The sequence below is a fragment of the Myotis daubentonii genome, chromosome 21 (genome assembly GCF_963259705.1).
Source record: "Myotis daubentonii chromosome 21, mMyoDau2.1, whole genome shotgun sequence".
Taxonomy (NCBI): Eukaryota; Metazoa; Chordata; class Mammalia; order Chiroptera; family Vespertilionidae; genus Myotis; species Myotis daubentonii.
Genome location: NC_081860.1, coordinates 7,401,614 through 7,426,538, shown reverse-complemented (window position 1 = coordinate 7,426,538; position 24,925 = coordinate 7,401,614). Strand labels below are relative to the sequence as shown.

Here is a 24,925-nt window from a genome sequence, read left to right as displayed (position 1 = left end):
TGTGAGGGTCTTACCTACAGATGATACAAGTGCAAATACTTCAAGCATCACTTTGCAGTACAGAAGTCTCTGAGCCTCATCAATGATTCCCCACTCCTCTGGAGAGAAGGCAATGGCCACATCCTCAAAGTTCATATCCTGTCATATAATGGGGAAAGTTTAGTCCGTTATCAGATTGTCTCCTAGGATTTTACATTCATCATACACCCCCACTTCCATATCCATCTGCTCCCTAGACTTCTGACTACAAAGAAGGTATCCGGCCTTTGTTTCATCAAAGACACTCACTCCTTATATTCCTACTGATACAGTGTCTTCCCACGACAATAAGGGCAATGAGCGAATAGATCCTACCCGCTCTCTACTACAAACATGTTGTCCACACTGCGCCTTTCAATACAGAGGGAGTCATGAACATAGGGTACGGAGAGATGATGTCCATAATGACAGTGTGAGTGATCAGACACTGTTCTTGTCAGGCAATAACCTTGTTGTGCCCTAGGTTCTCATTCCAAGACCATGAACCTTTTGGCATCAGACTTTACCCTTTTGACACCAAGCCTAGGGTGCTGAGCCATCACTTTGCACTTCCTGCCGAACATAAAACTTTGCACCACACATCTTCATTCCCAGAGGCATAATGCCAAAGGAATAACAAATACATCGTGACTTGGACGGCTTATCTTTATCATCTTTTTCCCCAATACTCCAATTCACCCCTTCAGTAGTGTATTTCTCTCTTATACTTAACCCTACCCAATGCCAGCCAAAAAGACTCTGATGTATGCTCTCTCATTCCTATTGATCACTGTGACTGCCCTCCACAACAAAAGGCAGGTTGCACATATATTTCACCTAATCTCTGGACCAAGATAGTAACACTGGAATAGACCCTCTTTTCAGAAATTAATCTGAAATTCACCATATCACATTATCCAGATATCACCAGAAATGAACTCCACCTTCATTTCCTCTAATGTTGATTTCAGTGGCCCTGCAGCCATGAATGCACATGCCCTCTCCAAGTACACATCACTCTTTCTACCATAACTCTCTCAAACCTACACTCCCACAATCCCAGCACCCATAGTCATCTCCCTGACTTCCTAATCATTACTCAGTAAGTGTGGTTTTGTTAATGCCTGGAAAATTCAAACTGAATTAAGTTCTACACCAACTCTCATTGTCCACACTCAATGAGGCGCCTTCAGTCCTTCTATGATAACCTCCCTCCCTGATTGTTTTTTTCCTTCAACCTCACCTATTGAGAACCACATTAAATCTCAGATCCAGAGCCCACCTCTTCTGGTGCTGCACTTTAGGTCCCTTCACCAGTCACAGCCTTCAACACTCAAGTCCCATCACCTATGGCCCTCTCTCCCAGGTCCAGTGTGTCTCACATATGACCACTAATTCCCGTTTGTATATCAGTCAGACTACTGACCCCACCGAGGCTCTCAACACTATCCTGGTATGCGATTCACAAGTAAAGATGCAAGAGCTGCCATCTCTTCTTGTTTTAAGTGCTCTTTGCTCTCCAATTAAACAGAAATAAAAGTTTTTAAAAAGATGATCTAATACTCTACCCTGCTCACTACACCCCCGACTTTAAGTAGATTTCCATCTGAACTTCTCCTCAGAGTACCAGATGCTCATGAAATGCTCTCTGAAATATCGCACCCCAAAACAGATAAAAAACAAGTTTGGTATCCCCAATGAACATTACACTTCTACTCTGAATATCTGCATCTCAGTTGTTGGTGCTTCCATACCTGCAGCTCCAAATGCAAAACTTCAAGTCAATCCTGGTTCTTACCTCTCTCTCAGCCTCAAAATATGAAAATCCAGTTGGCCCCAGATAAAACACCAATCCAGAATCCAAAAGCTTATTTCACCCCCACAGTCACCAGCATGGGCCAGTTACCATCATGCTCACCACAGCAACCTCCATCCTAGACTTTCTACCACCTCCCTCACAGACATATGGTTTGTTATGCTCCAGCCACAGAAAGTCTAATGAGACATAGGTCAGATCACCTGCCTCTGCTGCTCCAAATCTTCCATTACTCCCATCACCTGCAGACCAGACTCCAAAGGTATCACAAGTTCCTCTAGAACTCATTCCTGTCCCATTGTTACCAGTTCTGATTTTTAAAAATGAACAGAAGCCCTAGCTGTTTTTTCTCGGTGGGTAGAGAGCCAGCCTGTGATCTGAAGGATCCCGGGTTTGATTCTGGTCAGGGACACATGCCAGGGTTGTGGCTTGATCCCCAGTGGGGGGCTTGCAGGAGTCAGCCCACCAATGATTCTTTCTGATCATTGATGTTTCTATCTCTCTCTCGTTCTCATTTCCTCTCTGGAATCAATAAAAACATATATATTTTTTAAAAGGACACCAGTTGGTTCCTGAGGAGCTCAGCCTTCACTCTAATCCTTTGCACATATAGGAACCTATGACTAGAAGGTCTTCTCACATATGATTCCACTGATTGCCAAAAACAGGGACCATTTCATATAATCTTAGACATGTACTTAGAATTCTAGGCTTGGTGTCTTATTAAGGTTCCCAGTTATAAGGACTAGAAGAGAGGCAAGACAATCCCAGGATATCACTATCTCAGAAGTTGTAAGAATGTGAGGCCCTGATATCAATTCCACAAAACGGTACCCTTAAAACACTCTGCATGGGTACGATTCTGTGTTCAGAGAAAGATCTGTTGAGACTCTGGCCACCAACCCCCGGATCCATGGGCTCAGACTGCTCAGAACCCTCTCCCAGTCAATAGGCCCATGTATACTGGAGATGACCACATTATCTCAAGACTCTGTCCTCAGTGCACACTCTTGCCAGTTACCTTATCTTTTATAGGACTTTTGCCTCCTGTCTTCAACTGCTATCATCTGTCATCTAGTCTGTTCCTCTCCTGAGCTGCATTGGGAAAAGTTTAAAAAACTACCTCACACAATGTCCCTCTTTTGGTCAGGACCTTTCAAGTCCCCAATTTCCTGAGAATGAAAGTAAAACTCCTCATGCAAAACTTTGCCTCACCTTCTTTGTTCCTTTATTTTTTTAAAAAAATATATTTTATTGATTTTTTACAGAGAGGAAGGGAGAGAGATAGAGAGTCAGAAACATCGGTGAGAGAGAAATATCGATCAGCTGCCTCCTGCACACCTCCCACTGGGGATGTGCCCACAACCCAGGTACATGCCCTTGACCGGAATCGAACCTGGGACCCTTCAGTCCGCAGGCCGACGCTCCATCCACTGAGCCAAACCAGTTTCGGCTTCTTTGTTCCTTTAAACACAAAACAAGTCTTGGGTTTCCCGAATTCTCCTGGTTCGGTCACACCATCATGTCCTCGCATGGAAGTATTGCAGCCTATGAACCTCTTTCTCCATCAAACCTTTTGTCACACACGAACTACTCACTGTTCCTGGCAGTGTGACCTGGACTACAGGATCCCAGAGGCGTCCACACCCCAGGCTGAAGGGTTAACTCCAGTGAGGCTGCTTCGAATTCTGTAAGCAGAGAGGAGTCCAGGAGTCACAAAATCCCAAATTCTGGCGTGTTGGGTCTCAGAAAACGTCAGACACACCACTGCATAGGGAGATACTGCCTCCGATGCCTTGTCCTAATGGGGACCTGACGCTGGGAAGCCTCAGTCTCTGTGAACAGACCAAAGAGGTCAACATGAGTTCCAGGTAGATGCACGGAGTCCCACCCTCACCCACATACACCTGGATAATATGCCCCTCCTGGGTTTTCATTGGCTAAATCCAGCCATCATTAGGCGCATAGCCCTTTGGGTAATATACCTTTCCAGGCCTCCCAGATGTAAGCAGGATCCCAATCACTCACTGAACATTGTGAATATTGGTGTTTGGAAGCCAGAATGTTGCTGGGAAATGATAATATTAGGATCGTGTGGCTGGTGGTAGTTTCTGGGGTTTGTTCTCTCCCACGGATATTTTGGTTAGGTTGATTTTTCGGAGATAGGATGGGACAAGAAAGAGAGAAACATGCATCAGCTGCCTCCTGTCAACCCCTCACCCTCCCACTGGGAATCCAGCCAGAACACCAGGCTTCTGCCTCATAAACAACTTAACCAGAAACCTTCCCAGCACGGGAAGATGCTCAAACATCTGGGCTATTCCAGCTGTCAGATTTTTTATATTTCATATAAACATATCACATTATTAAGAGACAAATCAGGCTATGAGAGAATATATACAATCCAATTTCATTTGTTTATAAACAACATTTGTAATGCTACAATTACAAAACGTTAACCCTTCGTAAATTGTTAGAATGTTTGTATTCAGTACACATTGTGGAACTAGGAGCTAATAGCTACTGCATGTTTACTACATGTGCCAGGCCTGGAATTAAATGCTTTACATGCAGTATTATGTCATTTATTCCTCTCTGCAACCTGAGATTTTATGTACAGCAAATTGAGGCTCAGAGGCTTTATGTAAATTGCCTGTTAGTAGAGTTAAATAAAGGCAGGGCTGGAAGGCAAACCCAAGTGTTTCTAATAACAGAGCTCTGACTTATATCATGAGGCTCTGCTGCCTCCTGGAGAGCAGAATTGTTAATACACACCCATTAGGACCAGCTAGATCAGTGGTTCTCAACCTTCCTCATGCTGCGATCCTTTAATAGAGTTCTTCATGTTGTGGTGACCCCCAATCATAAAATTATTTTTGATGCTACCTCATGACTGTAGTTTTACTCCTTTTATGAATCGTAATGTAAATATCTGATATGCAGGATGTATTTTCATTGTTACAAATTGAACATAATGAAAGCATAGTGATTCATCACAAAAACAATATGTAATTACATGTGTGTTTTCGGATGGTCTTAGGCGACCCCTGTGAAAGGGTCGTGTCGTTCCACCCCCAAAGGGGTGTCGACCCACAGGTTGAGAACCACTGGGCTAGATGTTATGGTGAATATCAAACAGGCCCAAAGCTTCAGTAGCTTATACTAAAGAAGGTCTCTTTCATGTTCATGCCACATGTCCTCCCTGGTTCTCCAGGGACCAGGATAAAGGTGCAGTCACCATGTAGGTACCTGCTAGGTGTTAGTTGCAATGAACAGGGAGAATGCCAGTCCCTAGTTCCAGACTCTTGTATTAGGATATAAAGTAACTGGAGCCCTAGCCAGCAGGTGGACATCCCCTGAGGGGTCCCAGACTGTGAGATGGCCCAGTCTGGCTGATGGGCCACCACCCTCCCTTCTCTAAACGCCGCCCCACCCCGCCAGTGCACATTGTCGTGCACTGTGCCTGTAGTAAACACATAATCCCTTTGACCTGGACAATTCACTGATATCTCCAAGAAATGCATTATATTTGTATTTGTGTGTGTGTGTGTGTGTGTGTATATATATATATATATATATATATATATATATCCATGCACATACATATTTTTTAAACCAGAAGGTACATATAAAATATTCACAGAATCATTATTTATTATAGTCCAAAATCAGAAACAACCCAAACAATAGTAGAATGAATAAACTGTAGTATATTCAAGCAATATTTATAGAAATGTTGCTATACACAACAATATAGATGATTCTCACAAATATCATGGTGAAAGAAGCCAGATAAAACAGTAATGCTGTATGATGTAATTTATATAAAGGTAAAATATTTATTAAGTTAAAAATTGATTGTGTTAAAAGTCAGGACAGTGGTCATGCTTGTGGGGTGGGAATGACCGGGAGGGGCATAAGGTCATGTGGGGGATTTTGAGGTATGGTAGTACTATATAGCTTGATATGGATGTTGGTTACATGAGTATTTCACTTTGTGAAAATTCAGTGGGCTATACAGTTATACATTGGGCACTTTTCTGTTTGCATGTTATACTTGAAAGAAAAAAGCCTTTCAAACAATGCTAATGTCATCTTCTTTCTTGTTATTGTTGTCCCCACAGAAACTTTAGGGAATAAAAACAAATCCCATCCCCTGATCGCCCGACCAGTCACCTCCCTCAGAGGGAGGTCGTGGGTGGCAGCATAGTGGCAGGGTGATTCAGGGAGGGGCCGGCCACTCAACATCCCCAGATTGGCCTGCCAGGGTTGCCTCCCACAGAGGGAGGCCATCGGTGATGGCGGCGGGGTGATCCGGGGCGGGGCCGGCCACTTGCTGTCCACAGATCGGCCTGCTGGTCACCTCCTGCAGAGGGAGGCCAGACTGCGGCTTAAGCCCACTTCCTGCATGTTGGAATCCCCTGAGGGCTCCCGGACTTTGAGAGGGCGCAAGCCGGGCTGAGGGACCGCTTTGATTTCACGGATTTTCATGCACCGGGCCTCTAGTATAATATAAAATGAGATTCTGCTGGAGCCCCACCAGGAGTCTTGAGGTCTAATGAAGGATCCTATACTCTATTTTTATTTCATATAATCCCAATTGTTCTGAATTAAAATAACTCTAATCCTATCTAATAATAGTCAAACATGGTCATTGACTGTACCTTCGCTACACCTCCCATGGGCTAATCAGCACAATATGCAAATTAACCACCAACAAAGATGGCGGCTAATTTGCATACTGCGGGCAGGGCGGGACAGCGCCATCCCGCCTGCCCAGCTGCCATCTGGGCCTGCTATCTGTGATCCTAGGCGGGGGGGGGGGGGTGTCCCATGTGAAACTGGACCCGAGGCTGCCGGGGGGGCAGCAGTGATCCGCTGGCCCACCCGGGTGTCCCATGTGCGACCCAGGGAGGAGCCCCAACCCCCGGATCTGCCCTGCCCTGTGTGCAACTGGGAGCGGGGCCCCAACCCCCGGATCCGCCCTGCCCTGTGTGCGACTGGGAGCGGGGCCCCAACACCTAGATCCGCCCTGCCCAGTGTGTGACCCAGGGCGGCGCCCCAACCCCCGGATCAGGGATCAGCCCTGCCCCCTGTGGGACCAGGGGTGGCGCCACAACCCCCTGATCGGCCCTGCCCTGAGCGCGACCTGGGGAGGCAGGGCAGGCACCTAGGGATCGGCCTGCCATCTGCCACCTGGGGAGCGGGCTTAAGCCAGCAGGTGGTTATCTCCCAAGGGCTCCCAGACTGTGAGAGGGCACAAGTGGGGCTGAGGGACACCCCTCTATCCTCCATCCCCCACCCCGCCAGTGCACAAATTTTTGTGCACCAGGCCTCTAGTCATAGGATAAAAGATAGAGAAACAGACTTAGTCTAGGTAAGTGGTAAATGGTACTAGAAATATTAAGAACCCCAAATAAATATGATAAAAATAGTCATACTATTTGTGTAACTGTAGTTTTGTAATATAATCAGTAAAGTTTTTTAGAAAAAATTTAAAAAGAAAATATCTGGCAAAACAAAGTTTCATACTTGAGTATTTTTAAATGGTAGCCTTACAAATATGTATAATATATACCACATTGGCAAAATCAAGCTCTTTTACCAATCAGCATTAAAAGCACTGTAATTGCTCAATATTTTAAAACACATTGCAATCAGAAAACATTTTTCTTTTACTTTACTTACTCAGTGTATTGTGGTCTGTGTGAATACCTTGTACAACAGATGTTCTGAGCAACAATTCCACATCAGAACCTATTTTTATTAGCTGTTAAGAAAACCAAACACAGAATAAATCCTTCAGGTGTTTTTCAATGGTTCATATGAATGTACTGTTTTTGAAAAGTATAGGTTTACTAGAAATTTTTTATGTAATAATCTGCCTTTAAATTTTATAACCATTCTAAGTGTGCAGAAAGCTCAGACAGGCATATGCTTTTAACTTTTATACACCCGTTTATATTTTGATCCAAAACAGGTTTAGAGTATTTTTTTGTTGTACATATATATTTTACAATGTGTTTAAAACACATAGCTTTTTTGGGGTGGTGGTAGTGAATCCTTCTTTTATAGACTTGGATGTTCTGAACACTAGAAAGAGTTTTGGATTAGGAGTCAGAATACTTGGATTCCAATTCTGGTTCTGTCATTAAGTGTATGGCCTCGGTTTAATAACCTGCTCTGATTTTCAGACCTCATTATTTGCAAAATGAAGAAATGGACTAGAACAGCAATTCTCAACACTGTGGACCCCTTGAGGCACCTTAACACCCTTTCAGAGGATCCATGATGTCAAATTTATTTTCATGATACTAGAGCCTAGACCAGTGGTCGGCAAACTGCGGCTCGCAAGCCACATGCAGCTCTTTGGCCCCTTGAGTGTGGCTCTTCCACAAAATACCGACTTCTGCGCATGGGCCACGAAGTTTCAATCGCACTGTACGTGCGCACCCGCATGTGGTATGTGGTGGAAGAGCCACACTCAAGGGGCCAAAGAGCCGCATGTGGCTCGCGAGCCGCAGTTTGCTGACCACTGGCCTAGACCCTTCTACACTGTTTGAGTTGTGAGAAGTAGAGTTTTCTCTATGAAATACCATTTGTATTTGAATGAACCACTGATAGGCAGACAAACTATGATTATTCAGACTTGGGTATTTGCTAGATTTTTTTCTTGAAAATGAGTGAAGTGAGGAGGGAAGTTAAAAGAGGTCAGATGATATGCTCTTATAGGTCATGGGATGAGGAGTCATGGAGGTTGTGAGCAGAGGAAGGATAGAATATGCCTTAAAAAAAAAAAGAAAAAAAAAGGTTCACTCTGCCTTTAAAAGTATTGAGACCAGGCTGTAGGAATTTAGGGCAAAAGAAGAAAGACCCAGGAGGAGGCTGTTGTAACAACTCAGTGAGAAATGATGGTAACTTGAATCTGGAGATAATGATGAGGAGGGGGAGAAGTGGTTGAATTCTACGTATATTTTGAAGGTTAAGCCAATAGGATCTGCTGCCAGATTAAAGTGTGAGAGAAGGAAAGCAGTCAAGACAGCACAAAGGATATTGGTCTGAACATCAAGAGGAGGGAGCTGCCATTAATTGACATGAAAGCCTGTGGGTGACCAAAACCTCACAAGCTGACAGACTTGAGAAGCTTCTTGGCAAGGCAGAGAAAGGGGAAAAAGGGCCTCCTCCTTGGAGGTGCAGAAGCTGAGTGGAGTCCTAGGTCTAAGGCTGGGAACAAGGATAAATGAGGAGCAAGGGACTAGAGGAGACCGAGAGGTGGTGTGTATGAATTCTAGAGCCAAAATATATATATATTTTTAAATATATAACTTCCACTGGACTAATAGGAATAGAGTTCTACATTGAAACTAACCTTTAAGGAAATTTATCACTTGGTGATGTATAGTTTCAAAGAATATTCACAATTTTTGGAAAAGGCTATTATATACTCCTTTACCTTTCCAACTACTTGTGTGAGACTGAATTTTCTTCATATACTTCAACCTAAAAAACATGTTGAATGAGGAAGCAGATAGAATATAGCTGACTTCTATTAAGCCAGACATGAAAGAGATTTAAAAAATGTAAAGCATGCCATTCTTCTAACTAAATTATTTTGAAAATGTAGTATTTTTCATAAATAATGTATTTTTTTTAACATGTAATGGGTCTATTGTTTTCAAATGATTCAATCAATATCTATTTTAAATTTTTCAGCTTTAAATTCTAATATAGTAAATACTGATAAGTATAACACACAAACAGCACTTTTTAGGGTACTCAATTTTTAAGAAGGTGAAGGGGTCTTGAGACCAAAAAGTTGGAAAACTGCTGGTATAGAGGATGCTTAAGTTTCCTTTTGGTGCCAAGTCTAACAAACCCTCTAATATATGACAATGTAATTATCCAAAAGCTACTAAATATTTAACATATGAAGAGTTGTAGAAAGTACCATATGTATTTATGTATAACAAATATCTAATTTCTAGATTGCTTAATGTTAAATTAGTACTCTAAAAGTAAAATGAACTTGGGTGGTTGTAGTTCATTTTCTCAGTTTAGTTGATATGAACAATTTAAAATGTAAAAAATTTTAGAAGTTTAAATCATGATTTAAAAATTTAGAAATTGCCAAATTGTTATCAGTTTACTAAATAACAAATAGGACAAACCTCCATATATACCTTTTAACTTCAATTCATAACTTTACTCTAATGTCATCTTAACTTCTACATGAGTAAAAATTTCATAGTCCCTGTTTGCCCTATCATAGGCTTAAGGGAAATCTTTCCCTTTTTTGTTTATATTACAGGAATAGAAATTCTTAAGCTATTTCATTTTGTCTCATTGGCTTATCATAGATATTTACTATTTCAAAAATACATTTTTCCAAAATATAAATGATTTTCATAAAAAAATTAACATTCGGAAATTTTATTTAAACACAGAAGAATTTCTCTAATTTATACTTTCCTTTTTATCAAACCAATTCTTGGAATCATAACTACCCCTGCAAATAGTTTTCCATTTTTCTTTTTCTTCCTATGGGTCCTTTCCCTATATTTATCCAAGGTTAGAAACAGGAATATTTAGGAAGCTCAAAACTGAGATAGTGTATATACGCAGCATGATTTTATACAGGAAACAATTCATTGTGAATGTTTTCAATGAATATGCATTGGGAGTACCAGGGAGCTCACGGACTAATTTCAGTAGACTGTCTTAAACAATTGACTAAAATGCAAATATTAAAGGCAAACCAAGAGTGTTCATGAACTGTGGCTGGTTAACTTCCATTGCCAAGACAGGAATTTAAAAAAAAAAAAATCTGTCTAGTTGAGCTAAATGAGTAGGTGTTTCCTCTATAGTTCTGAGGTACCACAGCACTCATTCTTTTCAGTTTCAGTCAGTTGCCTTAAGTGAAGATAGCACTTCTGTGGGTGTCTGAGTTGATTCAGCTGCTCTTGTTTTGACCAGGGCTACCATCCTTGTTCTTTTTACCAGGCAACTTGTTTTCTTATGGCTGTAGGCAGATGACCCAGAGGAGGTGAGCCATACCAAACAAGTGAAGGTTATCTACAGTTGCTTTAACTATCGGGTTTGTATTTCACATAACCCCTCTATTTTCATCATGTCCTCTAGTTCAGCGGTTCTCAACCTGTGGGTCGCGACCCCTTTGGCGTTGAACGACCCTTTCACAGGGGTGGCCTAAGACCATCCTGCATATCAGATATTTACATGACGATTCATAACAGTAGCAACATTACAGTTATGAAGTAGCAAGAAAAATAATGTTATGGTTGGGTCACAACACGAGGAACTGTATTTAAAGGGCCAGAAGGTTGAGAACCACTGCTCTAGTTGCTAATACAATTTATAAGCATTTTATTGTAAAATTGAAAAATTCAATTACTGTACCTCTTCTATTTTCGTAGAAGAAGCTTCATTTTTATTTTTTTTGAATTCTTCATTTATTTTTATTCTGGCTGCTACAGAAAGAAAAATACATAAAGTTATTTGCTTCCTAATTTATAATTCCTGCCCCAATAATTTACATGTTATTCATTATGAATGACTACTTCTCTAGTAGAGGAAATATATTTGCTCCATGGAAAACAAAGTATAAAAATCAGAAATTTATTACAGAAGTCTCTTGGAGAACTGATGACAGGCGGGCAAGTTTGTAATTAAATCTAATATAAACCTTCAGCACTCTAATACTTTTGTTTCCTGCTTTTCACTTCCAATTTCATTGGTGTACTTCAAGATATTAGATTCAATAAATCCAATGTAATTCTTTGTTTCTATAAATCTAAGAATTTAACTTAAAATGTTTTTAAGATGGCAAAACTCAATACTTACAAGCACATTAACCCAGACATACATATACAAATTAAAATAAATATATAGCAGCTCTGAGCACCGTGGCTGACATGTAAAGTAAATGATAAATAAAACTTTTGTTCATGTACACCACTGAGGCTTCAGCATCATTACAGCAGCATCATTCAGTTGAACCTGACAAACTGCCTTACCGTATTGCTGTAAGCATTTAATGGAATGATCCATATAAAGTGCTTAGTGAACATACAATGTTACCTGTTCTTATAATTACTTCACTTAAAAACATTTAAAGCAACAAAATTATGCTATTTTGATGGGAGAATAGTCATAAAACCTTCCTTTTATGCTTCAGAATTTCAATATGCAAGGTGGTTCAGAGTTTGGGCATTGGAACCAGACTGCTTAGGCTGAATCCTAGCTCTACCTCTTGCTAAGTAAATGTGGGGCAAATTCTTTCACATTTTTTAGTTTCTTATCTTAACAGAAATCATACAGTAAAACCTCGATATAATGGACTAATTCAGGTGAGGCAGGGTGTCTGTTAAAGCTGACAGTCCATTTTATAATAAAACTAGAGGTCTGGTGCACGAAATTCGTGCACAGGTAGGGTCCCTAGATCTGGCTGGTGATCAGAGCCGATTGGGGCCTTCTGGCTGCCGGCCAGGGCCTTCCTTTGTTCTGTGCTGCCTCCTGGTGGTCAGTGCACGACATAGTGAGTGATCAAACTCCCGGTCTCCTGGTTGAACTCCCGAGGGGACACTATGCATATTAGCCTTTTATATTTATGTAGTAGACAGGTTTTCCAAATGTCTATGTTAAAAAATTGACAAATGTAGATGCATTTGTGTAATTAAAATTATGTATGAAAGTTTAATTTCACAGAAAACTTTTCTACATGTATGACTGTACTTTTAAATTTATACTAAATAGGTCTAGTAAATGTGTGCATTCACCAGTCACTGTGAATAAACAAATGCACACGTCTGGGGCAGGCATGGCTTAGCTCATGTCGGAAGATGGGTGGCATGCGTTAAAACTGCTGCAGAAAGTCACGCCATGCAACACTAGAACCAATTACCCCGTTGAATGTTACAAAGGGAAAACAAACAAATACTTAACTTCTAATGCTTTGGTATCTGTGATAAAATGCTAATCATTTGCTGAACATTGTTACGAACAATCACTCCTGGATTTAAATATGCAGACTATGGTTGTAGATATGTAACATTTATTTATGTTGGTGAAATTACTAGTATTTTTCAAACATATGGCTTATTCAGTAAAATTTGTTAAAAATAAATTTTTTAATAACAAATAAACAAAACAACAAATTTATCAATTTAATTATAAACAAATCTTGGTTTAAAGCATTTTAAAATTAATAGGGTGTTAAATTAATTTCACATGAGATACAGGCTAGAAATTTTTTTTAAAAATATATTTTACTGATTTTTTACAGAGAGGAAGGGAGAGAGATAGTCAGAAACATCGATGAGAGAGAAACATCGATCAGCTGCCCCCTGCACATCTCCTACTGGAGATGTGCCCGTAATCCAGATACATGCCCTTGACCGGAACCGAACCTGGGACCCTTCAGTCCGCAGGCCAACGCTCCATTCACTGAGCCAAACCGGTTTTGGCCTGGCTAGAAATTTTTCCATTAAATCCTAATTCTGTTAAATCAATCTCCACAAAATCAAGGGTTTACTGTAATAGCAACTATATCACAGGGTTGTTATAATAATTAAATGAGGAATTTGTGTAAAGTACAATATAAGGCATATATTTTAATATTCAAGAAATTCTTTTTGGTGAATTACAAAAACTAGAATTTCCTGGGATAGTGGAGACACTTAACCTAGGTAAAGAGGTTTAGAAATGTATGAGGATTGGAAGTGAACATGACCAACACAGAACCAGGTAAGATAGAAATCACTTAAAACAGTGAAATGCTAAATGTGGAATTGCTTGGAATAGATTCTCTTTCTTAGGTGCTGTCACTTCTAGAATGACACAAGGCATTAACAATATGGTAGTATCTAGTCCTAGAGTGTGTGAAATTGTGATAATAAAATAGGGAAAGGACTTTAATTTTCTTTAAGTGTATACTCCTCAAAAAAGTGTAATTGTAAACTAATCTTCATAACACATAACAACATCAGGGAAGAGGTAGTGAAGGCCATTCCCTAAGATGAAGCTTGACTATACAGGGTCTCTTGGATATATGAGCAGCCATCTGAAGAATAGACTTGTTCCAAAGGAAAATAAGTCAGCTTACCTTCTAATGCTCTGGGATCATTTTTAAAAACTTGTTGTCTGGTCCTGTGCAATCTTTTAAAGAGCTGTAAAGCCTATCAAGAAAATAAGAAGTCAGACAGCAAAAGAAAAAAAAATCACATTTTACATAATTACAAGTATGTAATTACATAATTACATAAGTAGTAATTCTGTTCTGTTCGTTTCATTGACTATTTTTCAAAGTAGCTGATGAAAACCAGGGTTTCTGGAAATACCTTTACATTGATTATTTACCTTTAAATTAAAAACCTTTATTTACAAAAATAATACCCAGGTCTTTGAAACAAAACAATATAAAGATAGTTAAAAAGTTAGTAATTCCCCTGCAAAACCAGTCTGCCAAGGTAAACAACTTTACCTGTCTGGTATGTTTTATCATTTTTCTTAAGATATGGAGGCCTTCTTCTGTTCTTAAAGTGAGGCACATACTAGTATACACAAATTCGTGAACTTATTAAATCTTAAGAGAGCTCAGAAGGAAGATGTTTTGGGTAACTCAGGCAAGTTCAATTGTGATTTCTCAAAAAATAGGTAGAATGCTGACACCTGATTTTTACAAGATTATGTTAAAAAATGGAGAGAAAAGAGCCTGGCACTCTGGTAGGAGTCAGATTGTGAGGAGGATTTAGCGAAAGACTGAGGCCAGCTCGCACTTCTTTAAAAAACACAAAAACTAGTCCCGAAAGGCGGAGCGGAGCCTGGCAGAGCCCAGCTGAGCCCTAACCCCAACAGCTGTAGCCAGTCCTGACTGGGGAGCCCAGCCCTAAAGAGCCCAGCCCTAAAGAGCCCAGCCAGGAACAGCCAAACCCTGTCTGGAGGGCGGAACCTCGCCCCAAAGTCCAGCCCCTAAGCAATACCTGTTCTTCCCGCAGGCCCAAGGAACCCAGCCTGTGTCAGTGATTTCCACAGGCACCTCTCCTTGAGAGTCAGCAGCCCTTTCAACCTCTGGCTCCTGGGCCAGGATGCTCCCTGATGGGTCCTTCCCTGTAAGGCACTCTGGTGGAGACCGGGGTTCCCCAAGGCCCAGATCAATATGATTGTCATGGCCCTAGCCCGGACTAGCCCAGCTAAGGCCTAAGGGCTGACACTAGTTCCAAAGTGCCCAGCCTAGACTCTAAGACCCAACCTAGTCCCGCATAGCCAGTCAGGACTGAAGGGCGGAGCCTAGCCAAAAGCCACCTCATACTTCTCAAGTCCAAAAGAATACTCAATGTTATTCCCCCAATACTGCTTTTTCTCCTGTCTTCTCAATTTCAGTAATGGAAGACACAGTCTTTCTCAAGCCAGAAATTTTAAAATCATCTCTAAATATACCTTACACTTCATGTGGGAACTTTAGGATGTCTAATTTTTGTATATCCACCATAGCCCCAAACTATTTAAGTTCAGATGCTCCCCATCCGTTTCTTTCTTTCTTTTTTAAAAATATATTTCATTGAACTTTTACAGAGAGGAAGGGAGAGGGATAGAGAGTTAGAAACATGGATGAGAGAGAAACATCGATCAGCTGCCTCCTGCACGCCCCCTACTGGGGATGTGCCCGCAACCCAGGTACATGCCCTTGACCAGAATCGAACCTGGGACCTTTCAGTCCGCAGGCTGACGCTCTATCCACTGAGCCAAACCGGTTAGGGCCCCATCCGTTTCTTAGACTACTTAAAAAGGTTTGTTACTCTGTCACCATTCCTCCTTTTCTCCAGTCCATTCACCAGACAATATCTAACATTTACTGAGTATATCATGTGTGCTAGGTACTGTTTTAAATATTTTATATATTTTTGAACTCCTCTAACTTCAAAGGCATACAGCAAAACAGAAACAGGAAACAAGGAGCAGAAAACATAGAGACAACTACACTTAACTCCCAAGTTATTGCAAACATGCAATAAAAACAAAAAGAAAAATTTAAAAAGGAGCCTTTAGGCCCTGGCCGGGCGGCTCAGTTGGTTGAAGCATCGTCCTGCACACCAGAAAGCTTCAGGTTCTATTTCCCGTTGGTGCAGATGCTTGGTTTTGGATTTGATCTCCGGTCAGGGAGAGTGTGGGAGGCAGCCCGACTGACGTCTATCTTTCACGTTGACGTTTCTCTCTTTCTCTCCTCCCTCTCTAAAAAATCAGTAAACATATCCTCAGATGAGGACTTTTTAAAAAGGAATGTTCAGTAACTCCCAAAAGCTTACGGATGTCAAATTAGTAAAAGCAGAGATTAAGTTGACAAATAAAAATTGAGGAGAGAAAAGATAATTAAGAGAGTGATCTAGATGGCTCCAACAAGAGAGAACAGAGAAAACAGAAATTAAAAGGGAGAATAAATTAAGGAAATTTCACCAAGGGAGGTGCTTGAGTTACTAGATTGAAAGGGCTCCACCAAGTGCCCAAAACAAAACCCATACTATGGCTCATGATGTAAGGTCAGCACAATGCTGATAAAAGGAAAAATCGGAGAGAAAAAAACAGTTCACATACACTGGCATGTGATCAGAATGGCACCTGACTTCTCAGGTCAGTGTGAGAAGACAATAGTATATTATATTCAAGTTTTGAAAAAAAAAATCCAGGAATCTCCTTACTTCAAGATCCTTAACTTAATTACACAAGCAAAACCCCATTACCATATAAAGTAACATACTCATAGGCTCCTGAGATTAGGACATGGCCATCTATATGATAGTAGCTTGGGTTAAGGTGGTGGAGTAGAGGTGAGAAATGATTACACGCATGAAATGTGCTGAAAGTACAGACAGAAGAGTTAAGGCTGATTTCAAGGCTTTTGGCTTGAGCAATTCCATGAATGGCATTACAATAGATATGGAATTCTGCAGGAGGGGCTTTTTGTTGGATTGTTTATTGTGACACAAACAATTGAAAGCAAAAATAAATTTGAAGTGCCTAATAGACACCCAAATGGAGGTGGTGAGTGGGCAGTAATATATACCATAGACCAAATTGGAATTAAGTGAAGAATAGGTTAGATGATAAATACTGGAGAGTCAGTAAGTCTCAGCCCTCAGACTTAATGAAAGGTGACCATATCATTTATTATCTCAACCAGTACATATTTTTCTTTTTACTTTTTGACAATTTCAGACTTACAGGAAATTGCAATAGAATTTGCATATACCTTTCACTCATGTTCCCCAAATGTTAGTATTTTACCACAATTGCTTTAGTTTTTTAATCTATATACGGATGTGGGTTTTTAAAAAATCTCTTTCATGCAAACATGAAACCCTTATACTCCTAAATATTTTAGTGGGTTGTTTCCTATAAAAAAGGCCACTCTCTTACATCAGTGGTTCTCAAAGTATGGTTTCAGGCCCAGCAGCAACTGCATCACTGGGAAACATTTTAGAAACTTAAGTTATAGAGCCCCAGCATATATCAACTGATTTTGATAATTTTGCTGTGGATATGTGAAGAAATTAGCATGATTTTCAAAACTATTATATAATTTACAGGCATTATTTAGATTTTACCAATTGCCCTATTAATTTTGACAGCAAAAATAACCAATGGGGAACTGCTGATATGAAAGGGGGCCGCTATCAGTCATTCTGCCAAGACAGAGTGGTAAAATACAATAATTGAGGGTCGTCCGGGAGGTGTGGTTAATTCTTCTTAATAAGGACACTTGGAGACTGCTAGCTAGAGAAGAGGGCCAAGAACAGAGTGCACGAGAGGCTGGAACAGGAGGCTCCCTGTGAAGGAGAAACAGCACCCAGAGAGGGTGGGGAGAGGTAATGGCCAACAGTGGCCAATGACGCCAAGAGGTCCAGTATGATAACTGCAATTACCTATAGGATTTTGTAAGCAGCGGTCCTCAATGGTTTCAACAAGAGGGAAATGGGCTCCAAAAAGATGAGAAATATATATATATCTTAAAAAGGAGCAAAAATGCGAAGGAGGATGTGGGGTTAGGGCAGGTTTAGGTACTTTAAGGTCGGGCATTTGACATCAAGTGGGTGACTGCTGGGAAAGAGTCTTTGTACATCAGGGTGGGGAGGCTTACCTTACCGCCGATGCCTGCGTCTTACCCCAGAGTCTGGTTGAGTTGACCTGGGTTGCAGCCAGGTTTTGTTAAAAACTCTCCAAGTGATTTTAACGCGCAGTTCAGGTTGAGAATCACTGTTGGAGGGAGAAAAATAAAAATGATGCAAGGAGGGCTTACGTCCTGGAGCCAAGACCTCCCGTAGCTGAGAAATGAAAGGGCCAGGGCGCCTCACCCTGCAAACCCTGCCTGGATTAGCGGATCTTCCCAGGCACAGCCTCCAGTGTTCCCCGCAAGGGTCCTTAAAGCCAGCGAGAGCCGGCTTACACTAGCAACTCCACTCTGAGAGACAGGAAAAGAATAAAGAAGCCCTGACCGGTTTGGCTCAGTGGATAGAGCCTCGGCCTTTGGACTCAAGGGTTCCAGGTTCGATTCCGGCCAAGGGCATGCACCTTGGTTGCGGGCACATCCCCAGGAGGGGGTGTGCAGGAGGCAACTGATGGATGTTTCTCTCTCATCGATGTTTCTCTCTATCCCTCTCCCTCTCCCTTCCTCTCTGTAAGACGTCAATAAAAACATATTAAAAAATAAATAAATAAATTTAAAAAAAGAAAAAAGAAAACGGTCTCCCCCGGCTCCTGAAGCCCGGGATGAAGGACCTCCCCCAGGCTGGGTCTTGGGCCGGCTCCCAGCTCCTCCCTCCGCCCGCGCTGCGCCCCCGGTAGCCTTGAGGAAGCGAGGCCACGAAGGCAGATGAGATCGCCAAGGCTGAGGCCGCTCGGCCTGGTGGCCACACGATCTTCGGGAAGATCATTCGCAAGGAAATCCCCGCCAAAATCATTTTTGAGGACGACCAGGTAGGCACCGGGCGCCGCCTCGCTCGTGGGCACGTCGGTTTCCCCGGGGGGGAGAGAAGGGTCGGCGGCGCCGCGGGAAAGAGAAGGAACCGGACCGGCCGCTCAACCAACTCATCCCAACTATGAGCAGTCACATCGCAAAGCAAGAGGATAAGGATTTTCTACCAGCAGGGTGGACAAGGCCTGCAGACCCAAGGCCCAAGTTGTCAGTCAAAACTGCAACTTCAAAAGAGCAGCGATAGGAACTTTTGAGCAATGCGGATACAAACTCACTCAAGCATCTGACCTGGCTTATCCAACAGTTATTCTGAGTTTCTTTCCCACATTCAGCCATCCAAGAGCACTACCCAGGAAGGAATGTTTCCCAACTTCCGCGAGACACAATCAAGGAGAAAAGGGCTCAGCCTAGGGCAACTGACTCCTTCCCATCACTGGAGTGAACTGCAGGGAGAACTGCCTCTAGACCAGGGGTTCTCAACCTGTAGGTCGCGACCCCTTTGGGGGTCGAATGACCCTTTCACAGGGGTCGCCTAAGACCATCGGAAAACACATCTATAATTACATATTGTTTATAGTAGCAAAATTACAGTGATGAAGTAGCAACGAAAATGATTTTATGGTTGGAGGTCACCACAACATGAGGAACTGTATTAAAGGGTCGCGGCATTAGGAAGGTTGAGAACCACTGCTTTAGCTGGTGGAACGCCTTGCCCTGAGATCCTCAACCCTCGTGGACTCTTACCTCACTTCTCTAAGAGCCACACAGGTGTAATAAAATCTTCAATGGGAATGAAAAGAAAAGAGATGTCTCCACCACAAGAGCAGGAAATGGAGGAAAGCCAGACCCCCTCCCCGCCGCCCCCCACTCTGCTTCACTTCCAATGAATTCAGGAGATGGAGAGCAGGTGAGCCCTGGGGGAGAGAGAGCTCCAAGCATGAGAAAACCCGCTGTCAAGAAAACACACACTCAGTCGACCCTCGCCTCTCAAAACAACCCTGCAGGTCAGGTCTGTCCCCTGTCCCTCTGTATGAGTCAGAGTTCTCCAGGGGAACAGAGCCAGTTGAGAAACTATAGATAAAGAGATACACATATGTAAGAGGACATTTATTATAGGAATTGACTCACCGTGGTATGGAGGCCGAGAAGTCCCATGATCTGCCGTCTGCAAGCTTAGAGAACCAGGAAAGCGGTTGTATAATTCAGCCCAATGTGAAGGCCTGAGAACCAGGGCTGCTAGTGTAAGTCCCAGAGTCTGAAGGCTGGAGAACCAGGACCTCCGATGTCTGATACTCAGAGAAAGACAAGAGAAAGTGGACATCCCAGCTCCAGAAGAGAAACAGAATTTTCCCCTCCACCTTCTGTTCTATTCGGGCCCTCAAAATGCATTGGGTGATACCTGTCCACATTGGTGAGGGTAGATCCTCTGTACTCAGTCTAATACACAATTTAAATGCTAATCTCTTCTGGCAACAGCCTCCAGAATTCACCCAGAAATAATGTTTTACCAGCTATCTGGGCCTCCCTCAGCTCAGCCAAGTGAACACAAACATTAACTATCACAGCTCTCTAGGGAGAAACACCCCTAGGGGTGTAATCCCCAGCTTTGAAGTTTCTAAGTTACTGCTATGGTCAGCTAGTCGCCACTTATTTGTCTCATCCTCTCACAAGCATAGGATTCAGAGCTAACCTAATTTTAATCCTGAGGACACCTGGACCACAGGCTCCTGGCAAAAGCTTAACAACCGGCTGGGGGTTGTTAGTGTGGAGCCCTTGCTTGTAGCATTCACTAATTTTCGTGGTATAAATACTCCCACTGATTTCCAGCTCCCAACTGAATGTAGATTTTTGAGGGGTGATGTGCAACACTAGAGAAGTACAAGAGACTTAAAAAAATCTCAAGAATACAGTTCATTGCAAATCGTAGTAAAATAATTAGGAAATGATGATTTTTGAGTATTGTTTAAAAAACATTTTTATCTAGAAATAATTATAAACTCACAAGAAATTGCAAAATAGCACAGGAAGTTTCTGTACCCATCACCCAGTGACCCCAATGGTAATACCCTACCTATATATCATATATTGCCAAAACAGGAAATTGAGATTCTATTGCTTCTGCTTCTAAAAAAATTTTTTTTAAACTTTTAATTGTGGTCAAGTACACAAGACATACAATTTATTACCTTAACTATTTTTAAAAGGTTGCAGTTCAGTATTATTAACTATATTCACACTTTTGTGTAACCAAGCCCCAGAATTTTTTCCTTGCAAAACTGAAACTATACCTTGAACTGCCCATTCCTCCTACCACCAACCCATGACAACCACCAAATCTATTTTCTGAGGTTGACTAGGTACCTCATATAAGTGGAATCATACAGTATCTGTGTTTTTGTGTCTGACATATTTCACTTAGGATAATTTTCTCAAGGTTTCTTTGTATTGTAGCAGGTGAACAGACCTACCCACGTCTTGGCCGAGTGAGCTGTCGTTAGCCATCCTCCCCTCAGGTTCTGGCATGTGAGCGGCGGTGAACTGACCTCCCCTCGCTTTTGGTCTAGTGTGCTGTGGTGTACTGTCCGGTCATGGTCTCACTCAGTTCATTGTCTTCTCTTTAGTCTGTGGCCAATTTAACCCTCTTTTCCTCTTGGTCTTGGTGTGTGAAGCGTGGCCACCGACACTCCATGTTTGAATGTTAAATCGGTACCACGCGCGTAATTTTTACGCGTGGTTTTTTAGTTTCTCCTGTGCAGCAGCAGCATCTTTTTAAAAATCCTAAAAGCCTCCTCACCATCCCTTTTCTGCGCTGGCTATGGTCAGGTGAAGAGGCTCGGGTCTCCTCACAAGATGGCCTAGCTTCGCCTTTGTTGGTGGTTCTCTCTGTGCCTCCACTGCAGCTTCTGGGGCTGCTACTGTTCTGGGTGACAGGCAACACGTTACTGTCACCTTGGAGTTCTGGCTTCAGTTTCTGTTTTCTTAATTCCCCCCTGGTGTCTGGCTGGGAAGTACTCTTCAATTGTTCGCTGGCATGCTGGCTGGTGTTCTGCATGTGTTCTCTGCCAGCCTGGCTGATGTTCTGCAGGTGCACACTGCCAGCCTGGCTGATGTTCTGCAGGTGCGCACTGCCAGCCTGGCTGATGTTCTGCAGGTGCGCACTGCCAGGCTGGCTGATGTTCTGCAGGTGCGCACTGCCAGGCTGGCTGATGTACTGCGAGTGCGCACTGCCAGGCTGGCTGATGTTCTGCGAGTGCGCACTGCCAGCCTGGCTGATGTTCTGCAGGTGCGCACTGCCAGCCTGGCTGATGTTCTGCAGGTGCGCACTGCCAGCCTGGCTGATGTTCTGCAGGTGCGCACTGCCAGCCTGGCTGATGTTCTGCAGGTGCGCACTGCATGACCGGATGACCCTCTTCACCTCCACTCTAATTGGAGGGGTGGCAATACCCCAGTCCAGGCCCCCCGGTGGTGTGGTGGTGGGCACACTGAACTCTGGGCTCGTTGGTGTATTCCGAGGGTCGCTGCCTTCCGTCTCTGATCTCCAAGTCCCCTCGGATGTACAAACTGTTATGTTGGAGTCACAGGAGGACCTGGGGCTTACTTTTACTGTTTGGATGCCGGTGTTAAGTTGCATGTTTAATATCCTGTACGTGCCCATCACACTATTAAACTTCTTCTCCGTGAGGGATGACTCTATCTCTTCCTGCTCATACCCAAGTGTCCGCATGATTTCAGTGACCTGGGGGTCGATGTCAGTGCAGGCTGGTTCAATGTATGGGGTCATTTGGTCAGCCTCCCCGATATTCACCCAGGCATCTTGCAGAAGAAATCCCACGTTGGGTCTTCGGCCGGGGTCGATGTCGATCATCGTCTTTAAGAGTGTGTGGCACGGTACAGATAGAAAAGATGGAAGAGAAAAGTGCCCACTCAAGATGTGCTCCTCCAGTTCTTCTAAGGTTTTTCCCCCAAACGGACGTACTCCGGTCAGCATCTTGTATAGCACGACCCCCATGCTCCAGACGTCCACCTTCGGGCCCTCGTATGGTTCAAGCCCGCACAGTTCTGGGGCCTTGTAGTTGGGAGTGCCACAGAAGATGCTGAGTTTTTCCTCCTTGCAGAACACAGCACTCAGTCCGAAGTCAGCCAGTTTGATATTCAACCCCATGTCCAGCAGGATGTTTTCGGGTTTTATGTCATGGTGGACGATATGTTTTTGGTGACAGTAGTGGACAGCCGACAGCAGCTGCCGGAATGGGGCTTGTGCTTCCGTCTCCAAGATAGGACCCCACTTCTTTAGATAATTGTATAAGGTACCTCCCCGGGCATATTCCATAAACATGTATACCTGGTGGTTGGTGTTGATCACCTCAAATAGTTTTATGATGTTCGGGTGGTTTAGTTCTTTCAGACAATCAATTTCTTCGGCCACGTCTGCGGGATCTTCACAGTTGACTATTTTCACCGCCACCTTCATGCTGGTTATGAGGTGCCGGGCCAGTCTCACCTGGCCAAAGGAGCCCCTCCCGATTTTACTGAGGAGGGCATAATTGCCAAACTGGCAGTCCACTTTGGCCGGGATGTCTTCAAAAAAATCACACATGGTGATTTAAAAATTTCCACTGAAGGGGATCAGTGGTAGGAGGGGAGCAGGAGGAGGAGGGCGAGGAAGAGGAAGAGGAGGAGGAGGAGGGGGAAGAGGAGAATGAGGAGAAGGAAGAGGTCAAAAGCAACAACCAATCAATCCGCCAATCCACTACTAACAACAAATCCAAACAACCACGTCTACCCACAGCTTCCTGGGCTCAGCCAGCACCTTATATAGGGTTGGTTGGCAATCGGATCACAATGGCGCCTTATGAGGTCAGAGCAAGAAATGGACCAATCAGGGCTGGGGATGGACCACAGTGGTTTTCTCTCTTTGTGGTCCCATGACCCTTAAACTTTGGTCAAAAAGTAAAAGCACCACGAAAGAGTTGTGTTTTTTTTTTTAATGTGGGATATTAAAGATTGATATTAACTTTATTAGAAATGAAAGTCTCTTATGGTTTCTAGTGGGCAGAGTACTTCTTTGTATTAATTGAGTGTGCAAATAAACAAGTGTTGGGGTTACAAACAAACCCCATGTTTAGTATTTCAGGCAGAAGGAATAAATGTAAAGGAAGGGATAACTACAACAGCCTTCTCACCAGTTTTCTATCCTTGAGTTATTTCTTTCACTCCCCATTTTTACTCTCATAGTGGTGAATTTTGTGGATTTGATAGCAGAATCTTGGAACAGGGATACAGTGAACAGAAGTAATACAGTGAAGCCCATTAAGGAAATTATTAATATCTATAGAAGAGGATCTAATCTGTGAGATGAAGCCCCTATCCATTGAATATGTTCCCAACTCTAGTAGAAAAGAATTTCTAGTAGTTAGAACCCTGCTGTTTACTACTGAGATGTTTTCTTGCACAATCTGAATTATACTTGAGTTTAATGCAGAATTCATAGTTAAAAAAAATGTCCCAGTGCCTTCATAATCATAATAGCTTTTACCATATAGTCCCATAAAAATACGATCAAAGGAAAAACCCAGAAATATAAAAGAAGATTTATCTTTAATTTTTCACCCTATTGCTATTTACTATGATAAAAGTAACATATTCTCTGTGTGTCAAACAAAAGAGCATGGAGTGAATGGTTTATGGAAAACACATATGACATCATATCACTGCAGCATTTTACAATTACATTTTCAAAGATTTTTTTTACTAGCATGGAAAAATATTCCTGACCTAAGTTTAAACACAAGCTAAACCACAAACACCAGGTGTAAAATCTATATATGCACATAAATGTGTCAAACTAAACACAAAGAAAAGAGAGCCAAATGATGGCAGAGGAACAGGGGTCATTTCTGGGTGGGGATCGTAGGTAATTTTTATTGTCTATTTTAGTCTTTTGTTTTTAAGTGCATTGGTTTCTTTTATGTTCAGAAAAAAATAACCTATTATATATTTTTAAAAGCAATATGACAGGTGGAAGGAGTCATAATATGGGTTTTTAGCTCCTCCTTTGACATGACTAGATTTGTGAATTTAGAACAGCCACTTAACTCCTCAGAGACTGT

The 24,925-nt window shown here is 42.4% G+C and overlaps 1 protein-coding gene across 1 annotated transcript; it reads right to left on the bottom strand.

The window, feature by feature from the left end:
* Positions 1-3,455: 3,455 nt before the first annotated feature.
* Positions 3,456-23,412, bottom strand: LOC132223045 (serine/threonine-protein kinase MARK2-like). Its single transcript, XM_059678422.1, has 3 exons — positions 22,206-23,412; positions 20,506-20,683; positions 3,456-3,522 (listed from the first exon to the last, which is right to left on the bottom strand). The coding sequence occupies exons 1-3, from the start codon at positions 23,410-23,412 to the stop codon at positions 3,456-3,458; spliced, it is 1,452 nt and encodes a 483-aa protein (XP_059534405.1).
* Positions 23,413-24,925: the final 1,513 nt, after the last annotated feature.

Coding starts and splice junctions, on each gene's coding strand:
- LOC132223045 (XM_059678422.1), bottom strand. CDS start 23,412: ATGTGTGATTTTTTTGAAGACATCCCGGCCAAAGTGGACTGCCAGTTT. Junction 20,684..22,205: donor GAGGGTCATCCGGTCATGCA/GTGCGCACCTGC, acceptor GTACTTCTCTAG/TGTTGCACATCACCCCTCAA. Junction 3,523..20,505: donor GTCCTCAGGATTAAAATTAG/GTTAGCTCTGAA, acceptor CTCTGCTTACAG/AATTCGAAGCAGCCTCACTG.